Genomic DNA, 18,423 nt, shown 5'->3' with positions numbered 1-18,423 from the left:
GTCATATTACCATTCCCGCTCTCTACCCTATTCCCACAGACTAGAGACAGATGCACTGACCTAGTATGGCAGATAAATTTAACTGGCAGCAAACAGTCCAGTCATGAAACAGCTTCCAATTGAAATAGTAAAAAAAAATTAGTAAATTAGTTTTTATATTAGTAAAGCATATGCTTTCTACTAAAATAAATAGGTACCTTTGATATCTTGATGTTTAGTTTGTTATAATTCAACAGCCTTCAAGAGTAAATAATAAACTTACTATTACACAATTGTGTCATATCCAATTGGCCAAAAGCAGAGATGCGTTACAATTTTGCTCTGTTGAATGACGATGACATTTCTTAATGCTGATACACACTCATCAAACACGAAAAGACAAAGATGCAGTCTGTAGGCTATAGGCCTTTGAAAAAGCTTTAGGTACAGTCGACATAGAAAACCTAAATACCATCCATCCATTTCTATGGAGATTTGTAGCTAGAAAAAAGGGAATTTACACAAGCGAATATGCAATCCACAGGCTAGAAGCATTTATATTTACAATAGCTTCAGGTACAACATTATTTCCATTACATTTATTAACTGACTGTACTAAAACAAACTGTTTCAATAAATGATAGTAAATTTATAAAAAATATTCTTTCAATCTGAATCAAATGTTACCTTTCATTAAATCTTAATCAAAAGACAAGAATCTACTTTTTGTTATATAAAACAAATAATGTTTTATATTCATATGATGGTACATATTTCATTCAGTTAAATATGAAACAAAATTTCATCTTTCACCTCATGAAATTATTTGTACCATCACACTCATAAACATTCATTATTCGTATACTATTAGACATTTTGGTACAAGTTCCCTTTTTTGGTTTTATATATTGTATATGATATCCATAAACATTAAAACATTTTAAAACATTGGAATTTTATTTCAAGATAACAGCAACGTATATACAATTTTTATTGTATCTGATTTTGTATTTCCCAGTGTTCTAAATCTAAAGGATAGAGAATGACACATACCATTTACATTAAAAGCACTCATTTATTTTGACTTGGATTTTTTAGCCAATCATGTGTCTTCAAGATTGATGTATCTTTACTCGCATAATGAACATTCTTTCACCTCATGATTAACTTTGAATGGAAAGACTTTTTTAGCATAAACAGAATTCAAAACGAATGAATCAAATGAGACATGTGAAGCCAATATGTGTAATGAATCGATAGAGGGTTTTAGCTACAATGCATATATTGGCAGGCTTTTGACATTAAATATGTAAACGTACAGCACATCCATCTTTATTTGCAATAACATGAGTCAGTTTGTCGCTAAAATTCCATCTCATTGATAAAATACTGTATGTATGTGGCATTTTCATTATTGCTTGGAGCATTTTGTAATACAGAAAGCAAGAAAAGGGGAAAATTAGACAATTATAAGATGATTAAATGAGTGTTTTCAACCTTCATTCTAGACCAGAGGGAATAGATTTACTATTTTGTCTCATTGCTCGGCTTCTCAAATTTTCTGGAAAAAAAGTAAAAGGTTACAGACACATTTTGATTAATCAATTTTTTAATAGAAAAAAAACGTTTAATAAATTAGAAATATTGGAAAGAAAAAAGAAACATAATTTAGTTTTTCAAACTCAAAATGCATTTAATGAATAGTATTTTGTAATTAATATTATTTTTAATGAGAGTATATGATTAAAGCATGCTCTTTTTAGTGTATTTTTAATGAAAAACATTTTTGAGTAATATTTAAAGGAGTTTATTGTTTTTGGTTTGTTTTGAAGTGTAAATGCCTTTAAAACTACAGGTAGTACATTGGAAATAAACAATCATGTACAAAGGTAGCATAAATATATGTGAAGGACTAAAAATAGATTATTCAAATATTCTTTATTCTGTTTCTGTATGTTCAAATAAAAAATCAATTATTTGTAGACATATTGTCAAGCATGACTATTAGTGTGGACATTTATCTTGTTTAATAGTTTGTAAAGGCACCTGATTGTACTTGATTAAACCACAGCAAAATGCATACATGGTGAACTTCAAATCAAAATATGTCCAGAAATTGGCTATTTTAGATAGGCAAATTGAAGCTTTTCCCTGGCTCTCAACCAGCTCATTTGTGCCCACCATATTGTATTTAAAAAAATATAGTATGCAGAATTTTAACAAGAATATTTTCTTTCTATTTGGTATTATTTCAATGGCTAACAGGAATAACAAGCACAGACAAAAACATGGTAGCAAGGATAGCATTCTAAATCCCCATAAGATAGATTTCTACAAAATGTACCATATCTATATTTATGTGGTTCTTCACAACATATTGTAAATGTTATGCACTACTACAATAGTAGTGATCATCTTGTAGTTTTTATTTCCCATCATCTTATTTCGCTGTCACCTAGTCTGCCCTCTAGCCTTCGGCTATGTTATTAATGAATTGAAAATAACATTTACCATTTTCTTTCTCTTCATGTTCAGTAAATTGATGTCTAGGTTGTTTTTTATGCAATCTAATTATGGTATGTGTATTAAATGTATTATATATATATATTTTGTAGGCAATAGACCCATATGTGTTTATGGAAATCTTTGGAATACCATCAGATTGTGCAGAAGATCGTACCAAAACAGTTCCTCATAATGGTATGACACTAAAACTAGTTTTGCATTTATCACATGAATTATTGATGAAGTAAAATCCTGCAGAATTATAATGATCTATCAACGTTTAATTGTGTATGCATGCTCTGTAATGTCGTTATTTTCCTTTGCCTTTAGGCTATAATCCTATATTTGATGAAAGTTTTGAGTTTACAGTAAACCTTCCCGAGATGGCATTAGTACGATTTGTGGTCCTTGATGACGATTATATAGGTGATGAGTTCATAGGTCAATATACCATTCCATTTGAATGTCTTCAACCAGGTAGGTTTTGGTGTAAAAACTTGCTCAATTAAATGCCTCATTTAAAAAAAATACACAGAGTGAATACAGTATTGTGCCAAGGTATAGGCAAAAAAGAAATGGAGTTGTACAGCTAGTTTGTTAACATGGTTGCCTTCCAATCAAGACCTGTTTCTACTCCATTCTCTAAACCTCTAATGACGACTTTTGTAATTTCTTATAATCTTGCAATTGGTGAGTGAACTTGCTGTTGGATTGGCTGTTGGATGCAAATGATCATTTTCAATAATCAATGAAATTACAATAAATAATATTAACATATTGTTTATTCTGGTAGGTTACAGACATTTAACATTGTATTCAAATACTGGTGAAAGCTTAGCACCAGCGTCATTGTTTGTACATATTGCAGTCACAAATAAGCGAGGTGGTGGGGTAAGTAGGTGGAGTAAATTCTCTCTAGTATTTTTGACATATTATTAAGTATTGAATAAAACGTTTAATTTTATAAAACAATTGACATATTGTGTTTTTTAGTTATACAGTGATGATTTTTTTAAATAATATAAATCTTGTATTTAATTTTACATTGCCAAATATCTGTGGCATCTTTAATTACATTACAAAGACATTATTGCATAAGAAATTATAATTATTATACATTTTTCGCAGTTTTCCAATATTGTTTCAAAATAAATTAAAATAATTCTATGTGTTCATTTTTAGAAAGCTCATAAGCGAGGGTTATCTGTTAAAAAATCCAAAAGAAATAGTCATATCGCAAGAATCAGATCTGTTGGAGTTAAGAATGTTGATGAACATTTTAAGGTTAGTTCAATATTTTGTTCACACTTGGGAAAGAAGTCAGCCAACTGCAAGAAAGCATTGCTTTAATACTTTTTTTATTGGATTTCGGAAGATGTCCATAAGCTTCTAGATTCTTTCATTGGATTGCAGACCCCAGTAAAGCTACAAAACTCCAATCTGTATAAAAAATCCTCTAAAAACGTATCTTCCTTCTCTCTAAAAACGTATCTTCCTTCTCCCTAAAAATGCCAATACATTCATATTTAAGGGACAGTCGAAATTAATATGAGAAATGTCGATAACAGAGACTCTCTATATAACATAATAATATTGGGCAGTTTTTGTTGGGGTCTTTTTTTTCAAGATTTCTCAAAAACAAAGATCCTCTGGTTCTCTGGTCTCTGTTTTCGAGTTCTCTGTTTTTAAACACCTGAGGAAATAGTGATTTATTAAGAATGTGGGTTATAGGAAAATGCATAAAGAGTAGCTAGAGAAAAGAAGAAACCACTAAAAGTGTTAATTATAGCTGGAGTAAGGAGAAATAGTGAGAAAGGGTTGACCTGATGGTAAGAGTGTTACACTAATGTTTCTCAAAGCATGTTGAATCTCCCATGTTAGCTTGCAATAACCAAATACTGTAATAATAATAATAATAATAATAATTGCTTTATTTCATTTATTATAATCATTGAATTTTTAGTAACTATTTAAAATTGAATGAAATGAGTCTCAAGTTTTATTTCTCTTTTAGGTACAGTATTTTTTAGTTTTTTTTTCTTGATATTTATAAAATATTTTTTGATAGAGTGCCGTCCCAATTCTAGAAGATGCTAATAATCTACGTGAAAATGTTCAAAATGCAATGATCAAGTTTAAGGAAGCGTGTGGTTTGGCATCAATTGCAAACCTGAAGCAATGTATACGATTGATTGGTCAACAACAGGACACTACGTCTGATTCTGTCTCGTTACAGTTAGTTGTTAGGGATGAACTGCCATATTTTGAGCTGGAAGGAAACTGTTCTGAAATGCTCAAAAAAAGATTAAGTGCATTTGAAGTTGTAAGTAGATGAAAGCCCATTTAATAGGGTGATTTTTACTTGATACTTTTGATATTGATTTATTTTATGATAGATTAAATGTAAGGGTAAAATTGTTAATTCTGTAATGTTGTAATCTTGGTTTATGTCTAATTGTTTCAAATGTGAATATATAATAGTTTTTTATGTTCAGCCTCTTAGTGGCGGTTTTCATCGCTATTGGTTGTAAAAATAATAATAGTATAAATATAAGTATAATTTTAATAGATAATCTGATATATTTTTTTCAAAGATATTTCTTCAGTAAACAAGATTGTCTATATTTTCCCTCTAGATGGTATTTGAGTGCAAAATCTTGATGGATAAAGCTGATGATCTTGTAGCCAAATTGGATAATCTTCAGCAGACTGGACTGGATTTCCATGTAAGAATGTTGACACGTTTTTATACCTTAATTCTCATCTAATCTTGTCGCTAAATCCATTAAACATCAATCATCGTTTTCAATACCAGTTTGTTGAATAATATATTTTTGTTATTTGCTGTTTGATTGATAACCATGATTACCAAATGCAGGACACTGTATTATAGGCCGAGTCAAGTCTAGTATTTTTTTTGTTGCTACTTGAGGTTGTTTGTTGGAAACTCAGTATTCTCAACATATACCTTTAGTATAAAAGTACTGTATATAATTTTATACACTGCACACAAACATGAATACATTATCGAAAATCATAGGTTTTATTTTTGTAGACTGAAAACTTTAATTTAAGAACATATTTTTTAACTTACCAGAGTGGGGAAGCTATACCTACTATATCCTACTGTATAACAGCGTTGTGAACATTAGGCCAAACGCAAATATCTTGCATGCACACACTGGGCCTAATGCTCTACATCGATTGTAAATTTTGTTTACACCTTTTATCAAAAATTAATTCATTTCATTTTTCAGTTAAATAGTATTTGAAATTGTCCATGCAGCTTCTATTTTAAATTCTATGATGTTTTATTTTTCTCTTAAGGATAAAATGAATGATCTGTTAACCAAAGAAGGGACCAAAGGCAAAAAATTAAGTAAAGTGAGTAAAGAATTTTTTTAAATACAGATTCAGATAAAAGGTAATTACTTTTATAAATATCTAAGTAATGTTATTATAAATATTATAATATTTTGGAGAATTTTAATGCGGTGAACTCTTCATTAAAAACCTCCCAACTCCTAATTAGAAACCTCCCAACTCCTAATTAAAAACCTCCCAACTCCTAATTAAAAACCTCCCAACTCCTAATTAGAAACCTCCCAACTCCTAATTAAAAACCTCCCAACTCCTAATTAAAAACCTCCCAACTCCTAATTAAAAACCTCCCAACTCCTAATTAGAAACCTCCCAACTCCTAATTAGAAACCTCCCAACTCCTAATTAAAAACCTCCCAACTCCTAATTAAAAACCTCCCAACTCCTAATTAGAAACCTCCCAACTCCTAATTAAAAACCTCCCAACTCCGAATTAGAAACCTCCCAACTCCTAATTAAAAACCTCCCAACTCCTAATTAGAAACCTCCCAACTCCTAATTAGAAACCTCCCAACTCCTAATTAAAAACCTCCCAACTCCCAAAACCTCCCAACTCCTAATTAGAAACCTCCCAACTCCTAATTAAAAACCTCCCAACTCATAATTAAAAACCTCCCAACTCCTAATTAAAAACCTCCCAACTCCTAATTAGAAACCTCCCAACTCCTAATTAAAAACCTCCCAACTCTTAATTAGAAACCTCCCAACTCCTAATTAAAAACCTCCCAACTCCTAATTAAAAACCTCCCAACTCCTAATTAAAAACCTCCCAACTCCTAATTAAAAACCTCTCAACTCCTAATTAAAAACCTCCCAACTCCTAATTAAAAACCTCCCAACTCATAATTAAAAACCTCCCAACTCCTAATTAAAAACCTCCCAACTCCTAATTAAAAACCTCCCAACTCCTAATTAAAAACCTCCCAACTCTTAATTAGAAACCTCCCAACTCCCAAAACCTCCCAACTCCTAATTAAAAACCTCCCAACTCCTAATTAAAAACCTCCCAACTCCTAATTAAAAACCTCCCAACTCTTAATTAAAAACCTCCCAACTCCTAATTAAAAACCTCCCAACTCCCAAAACCTCCCAACTCCTAATTAGAAACCTCCCAACTCCTAATTAAAAACCTCCCAACTCTTAATTAAAAACCTCCCAACTCCTAATTAAAAACCTCCCAACTCCTAATTAGAAACCTCCCAACTCCTAATTAAAAACCTCCCAACTCCTAATTAAAAACCTCCCAACTCCTAATTAAAAACCTCCCAACTCCTAATTAAAAACCTCCCAACTCCTAATTAAAAACCTCCCAACTCCTAATTAAAAACCTCCCAACTCCTAATGTAAAACCTCCCAACTCCCAAAACCTTTAATACTATCTGAATTCAGGTTTACAGAACATTTTATCTAGTTTTATCTACTTCCAAAATAATGTAACTTACTTCAGATTTGGCTGTAATATAATAATAGCTAAACTTTTCGATATATTTTTAAAAACATTAATAATAACAAATTGATTTCTTTTTAATTTTGTACAGTCAATGGAAAATTTTGCATGGAATATTCGCATTCTAAAAGGTCAAGCTGATACAATGTCTAGATCAAAGAAAGAATGTCAAGATTGGATGAAACAGGTATTCACACCCTGTATTCTGTGTACTGTACTGACGCTAGAAACCACTTATCATATCTAATAAATTGGCTTAAAGAAAAATATTTAACTGTAATTTAAAGATACAGTGTCCCCCTGAATGCCATTTTAATGTCACATAATAGTTATTCCCTTTGACCAAAACTTTATTAAAACTGAGAAATGGCCTAATCAACATCTCTTTTATTAATCTTTATTGTTCATTTTTTGGGGGACAATACATCTTTATGGTAACCATCCACTTTATGATTTTTATTTAAAGTAATTTATTTTTCATATAAAGTTTTCTTTATCTTGCTTAACCATTGCACTGCATATTCAAATAAATATTTGATTGGTATGTTTCACCACTGTAGATAACAGAGGCATCAACTACTTTGGGAATTTTGAAAGAAGCAGCAGTTTTATGATAACCTGACATCGGACAGCAAAGACCAGTGTCAATGGAAACCAAATATCCAACAATGGACACCATGCACATACTGTATGCCTTTGAAGAAAAGTTGGTTTCAAATAATTAAATCAAGATAAAAATGAAATAGAAATGATTTACCCCCGTCTATAAGGTTCATCTTGTTTAAAAGTAAAGCAAATTCATTTTCATGATAACTGGACACCATAAATGGTAAATGATTATACAAATAAGAAATGTTTATGAGTTGAATGGGGTGAATATTTACATCATTGACTATTCTATTAAAAATGGGGTGACGTAATTGATAAGCCGCTTCCATCGTAAATCGATTTTTGAAGGATAAGCCATGTAAAAAGGAACAGAGCAAGTATAGACGGAGCACACTACATATTGGTTTTTCCATCATTCAGTATTCAAAAAGTGTATTAGTACCTTTACTGTAGATATGAAAGAAAATAACATCACACAAAATCAACCAACGTCCAAGGATGTGTGTCAGAACCCCACGTTTATGATGACAATGCATTCAATGATAATCAGATTTCATGAACCTTCAACCTTGAATCATGTACACTTGCACACTCATATTAATCATTTTAAACATGGCAGCTAACTTCAAGCAGACTGTTGGTCATGTTGAGTGTGATGATGATACTATATTGTGGTAGTGAATCAGACTAAAAAACTGTCATTACAATATAGATAACAATGAATGTAAAACAGAACATAAAATAACAAAGTTGTTTCACTTATAAGAATGGACCATTTCAAAAGGTTGCTATGATATTTCATATGGCCAAGTAGGACAGTATTATTTGTAATTTAAGAGATAAATATATCATAAATTTTAATTAGTATAATACAAAACTTTATTATTGTGAAGTAACTACACAAATTGGTACCATATAGTAGTATAAAAAATGATATTGCCTGATTTTTTTACAATTATATAGCAATAGGGATTAAATAAAAATAGAACAATTTACAGTATAAATATTTTATGTCATGTCGGATGTAAACAGGGATTCAGATGTAATAAAATAGTTCATATTTTTATATTTAAAAAATGTAAGTTGCTTTTGAATTGCTATAGATCCAAAGTAACAGTTCTTGATCTAAATGTACACACCATTTGTTGATCTCATGGACTCAGTAAAAATTTCATTTCATAAATCTAGACATCTAGAAGTAATTACTAGCAGCCTATGGGGCTCATGGTCAAATTCTATTTGAGAGTTTTGTTCTAACAACAGCTACAACTATACGTTCTGCAATGCTGAAATAATGCAGTGGGTAAATTTACACTTGACTGCTAGTAACTTTCAAAGAAACTAGTTATGTTAAATTTTAGTCTTTCAAGAGTAGGTCTACCTGCAGGCCTACATCATTAGTGTATTAGTTCTATTACTGTGTTCCATATTGATTTGGTACAGTATGTATTTAAAACAATGTATTTAGTAGAAAGGTGCTGATTTTACAAGATACATAAATTATTATCATAGCATTTTATAAAAGCAGTGTATACAGCATTATTCATTTTGTTTTTAAAGCCATCCAATTAGATGCACATTTTTACGCATAGATTTTTATTAAATAGTTACAGTCAAACTTTTTCCCAATGGACTGGAATAACATCCAGTAGTAGTGAGATTTTCCAGTGTTTAAGAGCATTGACGGTAGTGTAATAGGTAAATACAAAATAGGGTCTTAATTTTAAGGTTGTTGCACAACAGGGTGAACATTTGTTACGGTTGTATGGAACTAGAAGGAAAAAATAGTGAAATCAAAATGAGTGCTTCTTTAAAAGGTAACATAATATTGCCAGTACTCCATGTGGAGGACCATACCTGGAACAGTTACTATGTGGTCTATAATGATCATCTTAGCAGTCCCATAAATCTGGGAATTATTAAACTGTGCAATTCTAGTTTCGATGAGGTTAAGAAATACCACAAGTGTATTTTCTTGATGATTAGGTTTATGTTATAGGAAACTACTGTATAATGTTTAGTCATGGTGCATTTAAATGTGTATTTTGTTATATTATACTGAATTGACATAGCTCTGTAAATATTAGTATAAATACACTGCAATTTTTGAATCCTTCTAACTAACTGTTAGTGTTGTATCTAGCACTACAGTAGGTAATGTTAGAGACCTATTATACATAAGTACATGTGTTGTACAGTAGTTTTAGTAAACTTGGATCATGAATGCCTCCTCTTAAATATATACACTTGTGTTGGTGCTAGTATGTGATATAGAGAAATTATTAACAGTAGGGAGTAATAAACCATAATGAATTTGGTATTCGTTTTTATAAATTCAAAGTAGATACTGTATCTATACATTTCAATTCTTCTGGTGCATAATATGCCAATCAGTGTGATATGGAAAGCTCATAGTCAAGATTGTTTTTTTTTTCCACTAAAGAGACATTCCTCCCCCTCCCACCCTTGCTGACTTGGTAGGATCAATGAGCTAGGCTAGTTAAGCCTGTATTTATTATCACCTCTGCTCACCTCTAATTCTAAAAGGCCACTGCATGAATTAAAGAAATGGGGTCTGTTGAAACCGTACAAAGACCTTGGTTCTCTGTGACAGGGATTTTGTAAATTTGTGGAAGAATAGTATCCATTTATGTTTAATGGACACCGTTACAGAGGCAGAAAGAAAGGTGTTTGTGGAGTGTAAGGGTTACAGTTTTACCCTCATTAATTACTAAGGATTTTAAAACTTAAACTCTGTCTACTCTATCAAACTAGTTTGACAAAAAAAGTGTGATGTGCCCAAATATTATGATAGTGAGATGACATCATTATGTCCATATATGCATGCATGCATGTTACATTTCACATAATGTTTAATAATGTAGTGAACAATCAATATTGTTTTTGGAGCAGGCTACTGTTACCTTTGTCACTGCTAGGTCTGGCACTGAATATGTTCTGTATGTGTACATGCAGTAAAAGATGGATCACATTATATTTGTTGTAATGTAAATACTTTAGTAGAAAATAGTGATCATTTCCAGAAGATTCTGGATTCATTCTTTTAAAACTATTTTTAGAAAATGCGGGTGTTGTAATTAACTACGTTTATACTGTGCAATTGAAAATCTTAAATTGTATAGGGTCAATATGTAATAATAAAATGTATTAATTTTTGTCCAGCCTGTAAATAATTATTCAGAGTTTAGACAAGATAGTTATTTTGTAATTAGATTCCTGTTGTAAACTAGAATATTTTTAAATTCTGAACTGCAATGTGTGTATAAAGATATTTTAATATTGTTAATATTTCTTTATGAATATAGATATGAGTATGAGTAAACAAATGTAATTTATTACTCTATTCATTTTTAATAATGTTTTTGTTTGGTGTCCTCATACACTGTATTACCATTTTTATATATCACGGTATATTGTTGGTGCTTATGTCAAAGGTCAAGGGATGTTATCCCACCTATAAATAACCAAGTTATATTATACTTTAAGCATGTGCTATTGCTTTACATACAATTCCTTGTTTATTCAATAGATGTGGTTATAATTTTCTACAAAACAAAAAACATTTTAGAAAGTTATTCACAGTAAATGTTTGAGTGCATATACAATAATCGTTTCTAAAATAATTTTATCCTAAATATTTTCTACTGGCAATGTGTGTGACAGTGAATTTAGTATACAAGTTTTAACGTGTTTTGTAAGTTATTACTGCTCTTGTTATATTTTTTATTTTTTGCAGTCTTTTTATGGCTGATTGACATGCTTTTATGCTATAGTTTTTAATAGAAGTTAAAAGATAGTTATAACTTGTTGGCTTTCTATATAATATAAATGATTTATTTATCAATAGCTTTAGAAGCAATTATATATAAATTTTAAATTTCTTAAAATTAAATGTACTATAGATGTTTGTTTCAAAAGAGAATACACATGAGTGACTAATCCATAAATTGTATTTATAATTAAAAAAAACAAAGGCTGTAGCAATAATCTGACTGCTGTTTTTTGTATGAATATTATATATACATGGGGCACATACTATATTGTTATGCTGATAAATATCAATATATTTTAATCATCCCACAACAGCCACAGTTGCATGACCATTTACATATTCCCATTTTCTTTTTCAAATGTTATTTTGGTGTTTCACTAAAGCTTAGTAAACTAAAGTCCGCAGTACACTGGGAGAAAATCCCCTACTCTTCGTGGCTACCACCCGTTTAGCCGACTGTGATATGCCGCTCTCTATATGATAACAAAACTAGATAGTTGTACATGGTTATTTTTCCAGTTGGCATACTCATTCCCAAACTAAAATGGGAATGCTTAAATTGTTGGTGTAATAAAAAATAACATAACAATGGGCCAGAGTAGGAATTTGTTTAGGTCTTTTGGATATCATACTGACCAAAATTGATTTTCATTCAACAGTTAATGTTTTGCTTCTTATATTTATTTCAATTGTGATCTAAAAACAATATTTCCATAGGGATACTACTGTATTAAACTGTTAAGCTCTGTCTACACTATCAAACTAGTTGACATCATTTTAACGATATGACATCATTATTTCCATATATGGGCACATAAAGTTTGATAGTGTACAGAGCTTAAGGATTTCAGATCAAATCAATGCCGCTGCTTATGACTATTAAAAACAGAGACTTTTCTTCTTTTTACTGAATAAAATTTTTTATTGACATATAAAAAAACAAAACAAGGCATAGGTACAAAAAAAAAAGCATATTGTACTGTTTATATGGATATTTACCCCAAATGGCAACAGTAGCTAATACATTTGAAAGTTTAACTAGTCCTAATACGGTACCAGAAAAGAATGGAATTTCACTCCTCCCTGCTTATACTTTACATTGTTTTACAAGGATAGGTTATGTATGTTTAATTTACGGTTTTCTTGTAGCGTGCTACAATAATGTAATATATTTATCATAATTGAGAGCTAATGCATAACTACAATAATAATCAGTTTGGCAACAGAAACAGGACAAATTTTGCGGGTTAAATGGCAGCCTGAAAAAATCACTCAATTTGGTGTTAGAATGCCATTTAATCGGCTGTGCAACTTTTAGCTGTAACGCAAAATAACGGTTATTTGATTGACAACTGAACATCTGATCTCCTGATCGCATTGTACTTTGGGTAATGTTTACGTTTTTATTTTTTTTACAACCAACCACAAATTTAAATGAAATGAGTCGGCCTAAAAATTATACACATACAAATTCGCCTAGTGAAAATGCCATTTCAAAACATTCTGTTCCAGCCCTTGTTGGAAATCATGTATACTACACACTTTTATTAAATAAATTAATTTAAACAAAGATGTGAACATTATCAACTGCTCCACAGGGAGGCATACTAAAAACGTAATTGAAAAATGTTAAATATACAGTAGGACAAAGTTCAGTTTATAATTTACGATTCAGAAAGATTTATTTTTTAAATAAATCTAATCTCACTTATTATACAATTATTGATGATATACCAATTGGCTGTGAAGTGCCTTGTCTTGTTTATTCCAAAATATTACTCTCAAAACCTGGAAAATTACATTATGTTATATGTATAATTTTGGTCTTAAACCATTCTTAAAGATGTATTGTCCCCCTGAAAAATAATTTTTAAATATTTTGTTGTTGCATATGGCATTTTAATGTCACATAATGGTTATCCACTTTGACCAAAAATTGGATCTAAACAAAATTTATTTACCTGAAAAAACTGTAATTTAAAGCAAAAAATGGCTAAATTGGCTGCCAGCCAATGGATTTTTGGTTGAATTTAACCATAATTTTTCTACGGAAGTGATTAACTTTATTGAAATTACAAAATAAACTATTTAAAGTCTGATTTAATTAATCTTCATTTTTTTGGGGGACAATATATCTTTAAACAAATCATTTTCCAATAATAACCGGGCAATAATAATTAACTGTATGATTTTGCAGTTTAGGATTACATTAGATACATTCCTTAATGCAAATATGGCAATATAATTATTTTCTGCCATTTAATTATAATAGTTTCCCCCTATTGATCCATGATCAATACATTAGTACATATAGATAGAATCTCTACTTATCTTAACATTAAGAATGTTGAAAATGGGTCCTGCCCAGTACATTTGTGTAAATCTTAATGTTGTTGTCATGTAATATCTCCTGTCGAATGGCCATTATTAGGAATTCATTTTGGAAAAGAGATATATCACCTAGTAAAATACAAAATCACCTATTCTAATCTATCAGAATTTCAGTTTATACAGGCAACAGGATTTTCTGGAATTCACTTAGATTCTTTGATCTCACCATTTGCAAGATCTTTCATACGAGGATACTTTGCTTTCTTTGAGTCTAGCTGTTCCTGTGACCACAACAATAGTTTAAGAAGATTTGCCAACTGCGGTGACGATTCTTTATTTTCAATTTCTAATATTGCTGCATTTAATTCACTCGCAACCTAATATAAAAACAAAAAAACAAACAATAATAATTTAGACATACTGTATTGAACATTTAAATATTGATTAATGTACAGTAGACACTTTTTAGAAGGTACGTACCAAACATTTAGACATATTGAACGCACAGACCATATATTGAACATTTAGACATATTGAACACACAGACCATATATTGAACATTACACATATTGAACACACAGACCATATATTGAACATTACACATATTGAACACACAGACCATATATTGAACATTAGACATATTGAACACACAGACCATATATTGAACATTACACATATTGAACACACATACCATATATTGAACATTAGACATATTGAACACACAGACCATATATTGAACATTACACATATTGAACACACAGACCATATATTGAACATTACACATATTGAACACACAGACCATATATTGAACATTACACATATTGAACACACAGACCATATATTGAACATTACACATATTGAACACACAGACCATATATTGAACATTACACATATTGAACACACAGACCATATATTGAACATTAGACATATTGAAGGTTTAGGCATACGCTATTGAATTTGAAGGTTTAGACATATTGTTGTTAAATAATTACTTTTTGCCTTTGTGACAGATGAAGCAGATCTCTAAATGGTGAGTTTTCAGGGTCTTCAAATGCAAGTAAAGCTAATGTTCTTTCAAGTTCAGGTAAAATATCTTTATTCTCTTCACCTCTTTCAGCCAAATGTACTTGTGCATAGTCAAGGGCGCTTTCTAAACTCCTTTGCCTGATAAGCTCAATTAGATGTTGTTGCTAAAAACATATTAAAGTATAAAGTTAAGTATTAAAACAATTTATGGTGATGGGGAAATACTGTATAGAGAGGACCATGAGTTTGAGACCAGTCTGTGCCTTATTGTTAGTGAACTTAGCCAAGAAGCTACCATTGTCTCATCCTTCAGATGGGATTCTAAATTGGTAGTCCAATTTACTGTACATATAGGCACATGTACTGAAAAAAGGATAGTCTACCAGAGGGTCCATAAATCTTTTTCCTAGAGAGACTTCAATGTATTAATATGAAACATTCCCATTCATTGAAAAGAATCAAATGGATAAATAATCATTACATCAGTGTAACTCATTTTTACTTATGTTTATAAGAAAGCCAGTGAAAAATATTCCTGAATAGGTTAATGACCAGGCAAAATCAATGTGGTGAACTATCACATCATGCTTCCATTATAGAAAGATGAATGAAGTCTGTATCAATGTGGATAGTACACAGGTTTGTCCAGCATTTCATACATTTTATAGTCAGATGTTGTGTTATACTGTCAGTACTCATAACATAATTATACTGAATGCTCAGTACATTACCGGGTAGACAATTACTATAATTAAGTTCAGAATAGAGTACTCCCTGATGCAAAGCTAACTAATGGACCTAGTTAAATTATCAATTCATACATTTAAAAATAATCAATATACCTGTAAATGAAAAAACAAGTATTTATCATTGTCCAACAGGTCAGGATGAAGAGTGTTGACCATTGCAATAGCAACCTCTATCCTTCCATCTTGTATAGCTTCTCTAATGTGTATACGATCATCTAAACTGTTTAGTTCGGACTCTATTTGGGTTCCTGATTCCATGCAGAACTTTTCAGCAGCTTCTTTAAATCCTTCTGTGGACAAAAATTGGTACAGTAGAACCTTCGTTTTACGTACCCTGATTTTACGTTCCCTTGATTTTACGTACGCTTAAATGACCGATGACGTCATCATTTTCTTACATTGAGGGCGCAATTTAACAACAACAAAGCACAAAGCCATGGCTGTGTGAGGAACTCATGTGCATTTCCCTACAGCAGCGACTGTTTTTATTGATAGAAAATACAAGAACATTGATATTTTATTTATAAAACTTTATTTAAACTAAATCGCACAGCCTGTATATACTGTACTTAGGCCTCACATCTTGCTAGGCCTGCTATCCTGGCCTAGATTAGTCTAGGCCTAGGAAGGGCCTAGCTAAGCTAGTGACCAGCTGCATGCTGTAGGCAAACACGGCAGCCTTTTTAGCTACGATCTACGTATTTGGGGGTCAATTTAAGGTCAACCTTGATTTTACGAATCCCTTGTTTTACGTACGCCTTTCGGTCCCGTACCGTACGTAAAATGGAGGTTCTACTGTACTTTGTTTGAAATGTTGTCTATTGTATTCATGGGAAAAAACCTGAATATAATAAAGAATTGGGAAACACATCAAACAGTTACAACTATATTTACTTCTGGTCGGAGTAAATTTGTCTAATAAATTCCAACAGGCTATAGATGTGGATAAAGTATTAAATAGAATATTTTTAAAGTTCAGCAATGTTTAAAATGCTGTGCCTTTTTGAAATTTTAATGTAAAAATACAATTTAGTATTAGTAACAAGCAAGTATTTGTAAAAAAACAAAGAATATGGTATGGGCATGTTAAGACTCCCTGAAGACCAAAATCAACATGGAACACAAAAATTAAAAGTTATTACTGTATATTTTTATTTAAATTTTTTATGCATTACACGGCACAGTACCTGTTACTAAATAATTCATTATTAATTTGTTCATGTCTGTGCGACTAATGTGAACACCCTTTAGTTTTGCCATCCATTCTTCTTTTGAAATCTCTACTGATTTGTCGCTGGATGATGTTCTTGAGCAAGCCTGCAAAACACATAACAAATATCAATCAAAAGCAACGTATGTTCTTTATAATGTATGTGTAACATGGGCCATGTGCGGTTATTGATCTCTATGTAATACTATCAGTGGCGCATAGTTACCAACCTGAGAGATTTGAAATGCGAGACAGACTATTTTTGTGGGGGAGGGAGGTCGTGGTGGTGATTCGGACACAAAGTATTTTAGCCATCAGCGGAGAGTAAAAATTGAACTGATCCACCAACCAATGGCAAGAAAATTCAGCGCAGCTCGGGGTTTTTCCTTTTATAAACGCACACATCATGTCACTGTGTCGGGTGTCAGTCCAACGTAGGATTTTACATTTAGCGATCGTGACGTGACATGCCGGTTATCGGCCCATCCTTTGTCACGACAAGCTACCCCGGAAAAATTAATTGTTTTTTTCCCCTAATATTACGTTTTTTTAAAAATGTGTGGTTATAATATAAATATTTGCATAATGTTCTATGCTTTTAAAATATACCAATTAATTTGAATGCATTTTCCTCTCAAATTGTGATAAAAAATGATCACACATACTTCTGCTAAATGCATGATTGATAAAAAAACTTTGAAATGCTGGACCGTCCCGCACGATGCGAGACAGTTGGTAATTATGGTGGCGGCAGTTCATCGAATATACAGTATTGTTGACTTTTTGAGGGGTAAATTATTATGACTTTTTGATGCGAGGAATTTTTTTAGTGTTGATGAGAACCATATGATATCAACTTGGGCCTTGAAAGTTGGCTACTATAATAATAATGCCAGTGTGCGAGAAACATGTAGCCTAGACTGTAAAATCATGATAAAGTTGTACTTGTTTTGTTGTAGGCCTAGTATTTATTGTTATTTTCTATTACTTTAAGTTATGAGGCTTTATTCTAAGGCTTGGATTCAAAATATGGGAAAGAAAACTAGCCCACATGATAGGTGGGACGAAACGACTTGCATCTCTGCTACCACCCCACACTAACAAAGCTTAATACTAGGCTAGGCCTAGCTAGCTACCCACACAGACAGGGGTGTAGCTAGGCCTAGCTATACTTTACTTTACGCTACTTCGTAATGTCCTTCAATAGTCCTAAGCTAAATTACTTTATATAAAATAGAATATCACATAACATACCATCATCAAATCACTATACATCTACCATAAAATGTGTGTTATTCGGTGTTAGCCTAAGCTAGCTAGGCCTAGGCATAACTACGATGAGACGAGACGACGCAGGCAGAAAAATAAGAAAATAATCAGCAAAATTGGAATG

The 18,423-nt window shown here is 31.5% G+C and overlaps 2 protein-coding genes across 5 annotated transcripts in view; one reads left to right on the top strand and one right to left on the bottom strand.

The window, feature by feature from the left end:
• Positions 1-8,488, top strand: part of LOC144849180 (inactive phospholipase C-like protein 2) — a 69,999-nt gene extending 61,511 nt beyond the window's left edge. For all 4 annotated transcript variants that reach the window (XM_078706214.1, XM_078706212.1, XM_078706211.1 and 1 more), the window contains exons 19-27: positions 2,595-2,679; positions 2,815-2,961; positions 3,278-3,375; positions 3,667-3,768; positions 4,553-4,807; positions 5,121-5,210; positions 5,812-5,868; positions 7,404-7,499; positions 7,873-8,488. In XM_078706214.1, coding sequence (XP_078562340.1) covers positions 2,595-2,679; positions 2,815-2,961; positions 3,278-3,375; positions 3,667-3,768; positions 4,553-4,807; positions 5,121-5,210; positions 5,812-5,868; positions 7,404-7,499; positions 7,873-7,926 — 984 coding nt within the window. In that variant the 3' untranslated portion in view covers positions 7,927-8,488. The remainder of the gene's footprint in view (positions 1-2,594; positions 2,680-2,814; positions 2,962-3,277; positions 3,376-3,666; positions 3,769-4,552; positions 4,808-5,120; positions 5,211-5,811; positions 5,869-7,403; positions 7,500-7,872) is intronic.
• Positions 8,489-12,607: 4,119 nt separating this feature from the next.
• LOC144849114 (glucose-induced degradation protein 8 homolog) lies at positions 12,608-18,423 on the bottom strand. Its single transcript, XM_078706115.1, has 5 exons — positions 18,285-18,423; positions 17,008-17,137; positions 15,914-16,110; positions 15,038-15,235; positions 12,608-14,422 (listed from the first exon to the last, which is right to left on the bottom strand). Exons 1-5 carry the CDS (start codon positions 18,303-18,305, stop codon positions 14,249-14,251), a joined length of 720 nt encoding a protein of 239 aa, XP_078562241.1. The 5' UTR covers positions 18,306-18,423; the 3' UTR covers positions 12,608-14,248.

Source organism: Antedon bifida, chromosome 7 (genome assembly GCF_963402885.1).
Source record: "Antedon bifida chromosome 7, ecAntBifi1.1, whole genome shotgun sequence".
Classification (NCBI taxonomy): Eukaryota; Metazoa; Echinodermata; class Crinoidea; order Comatulida; family Antedonidae; genus Antedon; species Antedon bifida.
Note: the sequence above shows the minus strand (reverse complement) of the source record. Positions and strands in the feature narration are given on the sequence as shown.

What these genes read in the sequence shown, in the direction of transcription:
- LOC144849114 (XM_078706115.1), bottom strand. Translation starts at nt 18,305, where the DNA reads ATGTATAGTGATTTGATGATG. An exon ending in TGTATAGTGATTTGATGATG is followed by an intron (nt 17,138 to 18,284) that starts GTATGTTATGTG and finishes TGTGTTTTGCAG; the next exon opens with GCTTGCTCAAGAACATCATC. An exon ending in AATGAATTATTTAGTAACAG is followed by an intron (nt 16,111 to 17,007) that starts GTACTGTGCCGT and finishes TTTTGTCCACAG; the next exon opens with AAGGATTTAAAGAAGCTGCT.